The sequence below is a fragment of the Mus pahari genome, chromosome 3 (genome assembly GCF_900095145.1).
Source record: "Mus pahari chromosome 3, PAHARI_EIJ_v1.1, whole genome shotgun sequence".
Classification (NCBI taxonomy): domain Eukaryota; kingdom Metazoa; phylum Chordata; class Mammalia; order Rodentia; family Muridae; genus Mus; species Mus pahari.
In genome coordinates, this window is record NC_034592.1 from 11,327,589 (window position 1) to 11,337,021 (window position 9,433).

The 9,433-nt window shown below is 40.8% G+C and overlaps 1 protein-coding gene across 1 annotated transcript; it reads left to right on the forward strand.

The window, feature by feature from the left end:
• Positions 1-1,024: 1,024 nt before the first annotated feature.
• Positions 1,025-8,111, forward strand: Il36a (interleukin 36 alpha). The gene is made up of 4 exons (XM_021195037.1): positions 1,025-1,040; positions 1,130-1,243; positions 1,699-1,838; positions 7,899-8,111. Exons 1-4 carry the CDS (start codon positions 1,025-1,027, stop codon positions 8,109-8,111), a joined length of 483 nt encoding a protein of 160 aa, XP_021050696.1.
• Positions 8,112-9,433: the final 1,322 nt, after the last annotated feature.

Consider the following 9,433-nt stretch of genomic DNA (forward strand, 5'->3'; position numbering starts at 1 on the left):
TGTCTCTGTCTTGCTTAATAAAATTACTGTTTGGGTGTGATCTGTGCCTAATAGAGTGTTGAAAGGGAGCACCCCAAATGTGAGTGGCTCATCAAACTTCCTCTTCCTATAACAAGATAATGACTTAAATCTGCTGAGATGTGGACAGGCAGTCCAGGAGATGTCTTTGCTTTGGTCAGAACTTGTTGGTGGAGAAGCAGCATAAATATTGTCTGGGAGAAGGTGGAGTATCCACTGGAGTAAGCCCAAGGACTTGTACCAGTTTAAAAATAACATAGGACTTAGAGAATAGTCTACACCCTTGCACTTCCTGTAGGTTCCTACTAATAGAAGCAATATTCATTTTACGTCACCTAGTCCAGTCATCCATCCTGGGGAAATCCCATAATGTTTCTTTCCTCCATCAGATTAAAATCTGTGACCTATTTCCTGCTTGCTGCTCTCCCAGGCTTAGCCAGCCCTCCCTTTCCAATGTTTCCTAAGTCACAAGCGTACTACGATTGCCATTTATTCCAACAGATGCTTAGCAAGCCCTCCAGCACATGGAACCAGCAATTATCTAGGGTGTCCAGCAGTCCTAGATGCTCTGAGGCATAACCTCCTCTTTTCATGTTGTGGATAAAAGGCCTGGACCTTAGTAGAGCTTGTCAGAGAAGCTGAGCACAGCAGTGGCTGTAGTTCTACAGTGTGCAGACACATTCCTATGCAGTCAGGTTAGAAATGCAGCCTGTGGCTTTCAGTCACTGCCCAGAATCTCTTGCTGCTTGGCTCTGACCTTGGTGCTCTCTGTCCCCTTGTACCTAAGGCCTACATGGGAACTAGAGTAGCTGCTTCTCTTGGACAATAAGCTGAATCCAAGGATACAATGGGATCTTGTGACATTTGGTTTAGAGAATCTGCCTGGGGTCACAGATAAGCTGTTCACCAGCTCCTCTGACCTGGGTCAAACGGTGACTTAGGACTAACTCTGTGTCTTCCCTAGGGTCAGTCTGCAGATCGGCAGTTCAGAAACAACATCACAATAATGAATAAGGATAAAGGTAAAGATCATCTTCATGAAGAAGCAAAAGATGGGAAAGGGGAGATATTCTGTGCCTTCCTACTTTTTTACTTCTTACTTTCCTTACAGAACTAAGTGCAGCAACACCTTGGTTAAGACATATTCAGGATCTTAGTAGTCGTGTGTGGACCCTGCAGAACAATATCCTCACTGCGGTCCCAAGGAAAGAACAAACTGTTCCAGGTGAGTGACCCCTCTGCCTAATCTTGTGGGTGTGTCCTCAGCCTTTCATTTTACTACACGTGTGTTAACTGCCCATATCTGGAGAGGAGCACTGAAAGGATAATTTAGAAGAGAGGGTAGTTATAGTCTTGGAAAGCCAAGGGAGGGTTCAAGGAAAAAAGAGGTAGGTGACCCTAGGAGGAATGGAGGGTTAGACTGAGGAAATGGTGAAAGATTTTTTTTTTTTCTGTGAAGCTCCAAAGAGTTAAATAAAAGAGAAAGGTCTATGAGATGAATTTTTGAATCCACAAGAACTCGTCAATCACAGGAATGGGACGCCTGTCTGAGCCAGCTGGTGTGTGACAGGTGACAGGAAGGTTGGTGAGAAGACTCCAGCCTCTATTTTGTTGTGCTGAGTTTAGAGATGATGCTTTGGAAACATGAACTGAACTCTGCTCTCTGCCTTGCACTTGTAGTCACTGTTACCTTGCTCCCATGCCAATATCTGGACACTCTTGAGAAGAACAGGGGGGATCCCATGTACATGGGAGTGGAAAGGCCTCCGAGCTGCCTGTTCTGCACAAAGAATGGGGAACAGCCTGTGCTACAGCTTGGGGTGAGTTTAGAAAAGAAGGAGCTGCTCTCTCCTGGCCAAGTATGAGGAGCCCACCTTTTCACAAAGCACCTACTTAACAGAAACTCTGATTTTCAAATCCTTTAAAAGATATTTACCAGATTATCCTTATGCGGATTTAAGGGTGCATACATCACCAAAGAAAAAGGAAAGATGTGGGGTATTTTGAAACCAGCTCTCCAAAATAACATTTTCTTTCATTTTACAAAAGTAAATTTTGGCAAGAAAGAAGATTTTTAAAGTTATTTTTGAGTGTCTGTGTATTCATATGTGTGGGCATAAGTCTATGTGCATATGTGTGCACTTGTGTGTATAAATGAGTCAGATTGGCACCAGGTATCTTCCTTCATCTATAACCACATTATTTTTATTTTCTTTATTTTTTTGTTTTTTTATTGGATATTTTCTTTATTTACATTTCAAATGTTAACCCCTTTCCTCGTTTCCCCTCTGAAAACCCCCTATCCCATCCCCATCGCCTTGCTCACCAACCCACCCATTCCTGCTTCCGTGTCCTGGGATTCCCCTACACTGAGTCATAGAGCCTTCACAGGACCAAGGGCCTCTCCTCCCATTGATGTCCGACTAGGCCATCCTCTGCTACATATGCAGCTGGAGCCATGAGTCCCACCATGTGTACACTTTGGTTGGTGGGTTAGTCCCTGGGAGTTCTGGGGTACTGGTTAGTTCATATTGTTCTTCCTCTTGTGGGGCTGCAAACCCCTTCAACTCCTTGGGTACTTTCTCTACCTCCTTCTTTGGGAACCCTATGCTCAGTCCCATGGATGGCTGTGAGCATCCACTTCTGTATTTGTCAGGTACTAGCAGAGCCTCTCAGGAGACAGCTATATCAGGGTCCTGTCATCAAGCTCTTCTTGGCATCCACAATAGTGTCTGGGTTTGGGGGCTGTTTATGGAATTGGTCCCCAGGTGAGGTAGTCTCTGAATGGTTATTCCTTCAGTCTCAGCTCCAGACTTTGTCTCTGTGACTCTTTCCATGAGTATTTTGTTCCCCATTCTAAGAAAGATCTAAGTATCCACACTTTGATCTTCCTTCTTCTTGAGTTTCATGTGTTTTGCAAATTGTATCTTGAGTATTCTGAGCTTCTGGGGAATATCCACTTATCAGTGAGTGAATAGCATGTGTGTTCTTTTGGGATTAGGTTACCTCACTCAGGATGAAATCCTTCAGATCCACCCATTTGCCTAAGAATTTCATAAATTCATTGTTTTTAATGACTGCATAGTACTCCATTGTGTAAATGTACCACATTTTCTGTATCTACTTCTCTGTTAAGTGACATCTGGGTTCTTTCCAGCTCTGGCTAATATAAATAAGGCTGCTATGAACATAGTGGAGCATGTGTCCTTATTACAAGTTGGAGCATCTTCTGGGTATATGCCCAGGAGTGGTATTACTGGATCTTCCGGCAGTAGTACTATGTCCACTTTTCTGAGGAAGCGAAAAACTGATGTCCAGAGTGGTTGTACTATCTTGCAATCCCACCAGCAAAGGAGTACTCCTCTTTCTCCACATCCTCACCAGCATCTGCTGTGACCTGAGGTTTTCACCTTAGCCATTCTGACCGATGTGATCTCAGGGTTGTTTTGATTTTCATTTCCCTGATGATTAAGGATGTTGAACATTTTTTTAGGTGCTTCTCAGCCATTCAGTGTTCCTCAGGTGAGAATTCTTTGTTTACCTCTGTACCCCATTTTTAATGGGGTTATTTGGGTCTCTGGAGTCTAACTTCTTGAGTTCTTTGTATATATTGGACATTAGCCCTCTATCTGATTTAGGATTGGTAAAGATCTTTTCCCAAAGGGTTGGTTGCCTTTTTGTCTTAGTGACAGTGTCTTTTGCCTTACAGGAGCTTTGAAATTTTATGAAGTCTCATTTGTCAATTCTTGATCTTACAGCACAAGCCACTGGTGTTCTGTTCAGGAATTTTTCCCCTGTGCCCACATCTTCAAGGCTCTTCCCCACTTTCTCCTCTATAAGTTTCAGTGTCTCTGGTTTTATTTGGAGTTCCTTGATCCACTTGGACTTGACCTTTATACAAAGAGATAAGAATGGATCAATTCACATTCTTCTACATGCTAACTGTCCCTGTACCCTCTAGTTAGTATGGCTAAGGGTTTACTTATTTTGCTGATTTTCTCAAAGAACCAGCTCCTGGTTTGGTTGATTGTTTGTATAATTCATTTTGTTTCCATTTGGTTGATTTCAGCCCTGAGTTTGATTATTTCCTGCTGTCTACGCTCTTGGGAGAATTTCCTTCCTTTAGTTCTAGAGCTTTTAGGTGTGCTGTCAAGCTGCTAGTGTATGTATGCTCTCTCCAGTTTCTTTTTGGAGGCATTCAGAGCTATGAGTTTTCCTCTTAGGACTGCTTTCATTGTGTCCCATAAGTTTGGGTATATTGTGTCTTCATTTTCATTAAACTCTAAAAAGTCTTTAATTTCTTTATTTCTTCCTTGACCAAGTTATCATTGAGTAGAGTGTTCCTCAGCTTCCACGTGTATGTGGGCTTTCTATTATTTATGTTGCTATTAAAGATCAGCCTTAGTCTGTGGTGATCTGATAGGATGCATGGAATTATTTCAATATCTGTTATTTTATAATTATTTTGTATCTGTTGAGTCCTGTTTTGTGACCAATTATATGGTCAGTTTTGGAGAAGGTACCATGAGGTGCTGAGAAAAAAGGTATATCCTTTTGTATTAGGATAAAATGTTCTGTAGATATCTATTAAATCCATTTGTTTTATAACTTCTGTTAGTTTTATTGTGTCTCTGTTTAGTTTCTGTTTCCAGGATCTGTCCATTGATTAGAGTAGGGCATTGAAGTCTCCCATTATTATTGTGTGCAATACAATGTATGCTTTGAGTTTTATTAAAGTTTCTTTAATGAATGTGGATGCCCTTGTATATGGAGCATAGATGTTCAGAATTGGGGGTTCATCTTGGTAGATTTTACCTTTGGTAAGTATGAAGTGTCTCTCCTTGTCTTTTTTGAAAACTTTAGGTTGAAAGTTGATTTTATTCGATATTAGAATGGCTACTCCAGCTTGTTTCTTCGCACCATTTGCTTGAAAATTTCTTTTCTAACCTTTTCCTCTGAGGTGGTGTCTGTCTTTATCCATGAGGTAGTTTCCTGTATGTAGCAAAAAGTTGGGTACTGTTTATGTAGCCAGTCTGTTAGTCTATGTCTTTTTATTGGGGAATTGAATCCATTGATATTAACAGATATTACAGAAAAGTAAGTGTTGCTTCCTGTTATTTTTGTTATTAGAGTTGGAATTCTGTTCATGTGNCTATCTTNTTTTAGGTTTGTTGAAAGATTACTTTCCTGCTTTTTCTAGGGTTTAGTTTCCCTCCTTGTGTTGGAGTTTTCCCTTTATTATCCTTTGAGGGGCTGGATTCGTGGAAAGATATTGTGTGAATTTGGTTTTGTCATGGAATAATTTATTTTTTCCATCTATGGTAATTGAGAGTTTTGCTTGGCATAGTAGCCTGGCCTGGCATTTGTGTTCTCTTAGGGTCTAGATGACAGCTGTCCAGGATCTTCTGGCTTTCATAGTCTCTGGTGAGAAATCAGGTGCAATGCTAATAGGTCTGCCTTTATAGGTTACTTGACCTACTGCTTTTTATATCTATCTTTGTTTAGTGCATTTGGTGTTTTGATTATTATGTGTGGGGAGGAATTTCTTTTCTGGTCCAGTCTATTTGGAGTTCTGTAGGCTTCTTGAACGTTCATGAGCATCTCTTTCTTTAGGTTAGGGAAGTTTTCTTCTATAATTTTGTTGAAGATATTTATTGGCCCTTTAAGTTGAAAAATCGTCATTCTCATCTATACCTATTATCCTTAGTTTTGGTCTTCTCATTGTGTCTTGGATTTCCTGGATGTTTTGAGTTAGGATCTTTTTGCATTTAGCATTTTCTTTGACTGTTGTGTCCATGTTTTCTATGGAATCTTCTGCACCTGAGATTCTCTCTTCTATCTCTTGTATTCTGTTGGTGATGCTTGCATCTATGGCTCCTGACTTCTTTCCTAGGTTTTCTATCGCCAGAGTTGTCTCCCTTTGTGATTTCTTTATTGTTTCTACTTCCATTTTTAGATCCTGGATGATTTTGTTCTATTCCTTCAACTGTTTACCTGTGTTCTACAATTCTTTGAGGGAGTTATTAATGTCCTTGTTAAAATCCTCTACTGCATCATGAGATACGATTTTCAATCCGAATCTTGCTTTTCTGGTGTGTTGGGTATCCAGGACTTGCTGTGTTGGGAGAACTAGATTATGATGATGCCAAGTAGTCTTGATTTCTGTTGGTAAGATTCTTGTGTTTACTTTTCACCATCTGGTAATCTCTGTTGTTAGATGTTCTCGCTGTAGGTGGCTGGAACTTGCTCGTCCTGGGAGTCTGTAAGCCTGTATCAGCACTCCTGGGCAGACAGGAGGTGGAATAGCCCCACCTCCTGTCTGCAGATATAGGCCCATAGAACCCTTTCCCAGCTGCTCTGCTGCTTCTGCAGCCTGTGATCTCCTAAGTGAACCTGCCTTAGAGAGACACTGGAGAGAAAATGCTGATCTCCCCTGAGTTCCGGGTTCAGAACACTCCTTGGAGGCAAGCTCTCCTCTGGCAGGGAAGGTGCACAGAGGACTGAGCTCCACATTATTTTTAAGATAGGATCTCTCTCCAAATCTGGAGCTCACCAACTAAGCTGGTCTGGCTGGTCAGTGTATAAAAAACAAGGACATTTAAACTGTCACAGAGTGTATGAGTTTATCTTCTAGGCAAAATTTCCCTGATAATTTTTTATGAAAAAATATATAAATCTCTGCAATGGTCATCTTAACTTTATTTAATAAAAAGTATATTATAATAAGGTAATTTAAACTTAACCTCTTGGCACCATAATTATTATCTTGACTGTTTCGATAAGCAGTCATAGGCAAATGCTCAGTTTTATGATTAAACAAAAGAGAATGATTTTTGACTAGAAAATAAGTTGTCAATGTCAAGATACTTGGGTGATACAGGGAGTAACATTATTGAAGGTGTGGTCTTATTGGGTTAGGCAGAACCTTGATCGAGGAAATATGTCTCAGTCTTCCTTCTGCTGTCTGTGGATCAAGGTGTAGAACTCTAACCTCCTTCTCTAGCACCATGTATGTCTGCACGATGGCATACTTCTCACCATACTGATGATGGACTAAGCCTCTGAAACTATAAGCCAACCCCAATTAAATGTTTTGCTTTGTAAGAGTTGCTGTGGTCATAGAGTCTCTTCACAGCAATGAAACCCTAACTATAACAAGTGGTTTCAATTGGAGACAAGAATATGCCATTTGTCTAGTGAGTGAAGGACAGGGATACTGCCTACACGGATCAACCTACAACACATGAAAGGACATGCCCTGACAATAAAGATGTCCATAGTGCTAACATTAAAGAAATTCCGAAAAGACAATTGTATTTCACTCAAAAATTATGCTATTATGTAAACAATTCTTTGAACATCTTTATTTGTAGGAAACAGGAAGTGAATGGCTAAAACAATGGTGTATTATCTCCAAAACTTCTGCCAATTTATTCTTTCAAAACATTAAGAGTGGATAAGGTAGGCAGTGATGGTGTGTGCCTTTAATCCCAGCAACTAGGAGACGAGGCAGGCAAATCTCTGAGTTCAGGCTATTCTGGTCTACAGAGTAGGGGGGAGAGAGAGAGAGAGAGAGAGAGAGAGAGAGAGAGAGAGAGAGAGAGAGAGAGAAACAGCTGGACATGGTGGTACCTTCCTCTGATCTTAGCACTGAGGCTACCCAGAGAGAATTTGTCTCAAAACATTGAAAATACAAACAAAATTGAAATTTTGTGTCCTAATGTTTCTACTATACTCGTAACATATATTTGGAGTATATGATTCTCTAATAAGAACCAGACATCTCCAGGCTGCTCTAAAAGATGGAGTCTGATGTTTAAAAACAAGTGAAGATTTTCCATGGTGACATTTCTTCCTGGGATCTCCTTCTCGCCCACCAGGAAGGGAACATAATGGAAATGTACCACAAAAAGGAACCTGTAAAAGCCTCTCTGTTCTATCACAAGAAGAGTGGTACAACCTCTACATTTGAGTCTGCAGCCTTCCCTGGTTGGTTCATCGCTGTCTGCTCCAAAGGGAGCTGCCCACTCATTCTGACCCAAGAGCTGGGGGAAATCTTCATCACTGACTTCGAGATGATTGTGGTACATTAAGGTCAGCCTTGTAATGGGTGCTGCTTCCCAAGCAGTGAACCTTACCTTTGCTTCCACCATTCTAGCTCTCCAAGCCATCCCTTCTTACATGAATACTGTTATCCTGCTCCATCCTTGAGGGGAGGAGGCTTTGTTCATGTCAACCTAAAAGTTAGACTCATCTGGGAAGCAAAAATTTCATTTGAGAAAATATCTCCATTATATTGGCTTGTCAGCAAGTTTAAATGATCTAAATGCTGCTATTTTCTTGATTAGTGGTTGATAGAGGAGGGCCAAGACCATTGTGGCTGGTGCTACACCTGGGTAGGTGGTCCCAGGGAGTATAAGAAGGCAAGCTGAGCAAGCCACATAGATAAATCAGGATTCCTCTGTAGTCTCTGCTTCCAATCTAGCCTCCAGGTTCCTGTCTGGAGTTCTTGCACTGCCGTCCCTCAGTGATTCCCAACTGTTACCTGGTACTTGGAAGCATAAATTGAAACAAAACATTTCCTTGCCAAGTTGTTTTTGGTAAATGTTTCATCCCAGAAACAAAGAAGCAAACACACATACCCAATTTTCAAAGATAGAAAGCAGTTTAAAAGGTATTGTGTAGTCAAGCTTAATCCTAGAATACAAAGAAAGAATCTGTTACTGGCCTTTTGACTCAAGGTGAATTGGTGCTCTCCAACATATTCATGGATTGATCTAAATGCTGGTGTAGGCTATGGGGGAAATAATAGTGGCATCCTAGGCTTCTTTGTCATGGTCATGTAGTTAAATCATGACATCATCACAAAACTAATGAAAAGACTTCTAGCTATATACTTCCTGGTAATATGTAAGCTAATATATAAATGGTGACCATCTGTGTTCACACTTCTCGGTTTTTAGACACATTGCTCTGTGACGCTCTCTCAAGATCTCTCGGATTCTAACAAGAAGCATCCAAAGACACCCCTAACAAAATGGAAGACTGAAAAGAAAGCTGAGCCCTCCCTGGCCTGTTCTCCCTCGACGGGTGAATCAGATGTAGAACTTCTTACCATGTTTTCATCCAAAGCATTTACTGTTGGTTTTTACAAGGAGTGAACTTTTTAAATTAAAATTGTTTATCTCACTTGCATTTTTGAATACAATGATTTTAGTGGAATAAAATAGCCATATTATTTTTGCATTTATAAAGAGTTATAGTTTGTAAAGCAAGCTCACATGCAGTTTCTCTCTGTCTCTCTGTCTCTTTGTCTCTCTCTGTCTCTCTGTCTCTCTGTCTCTGTCTCTCTCTGTCTCTCTGTCTCTCTCTGTCTCTCTTTCTCTCTCTCTCTCTCTCTCTCTCTCTCCTCTAT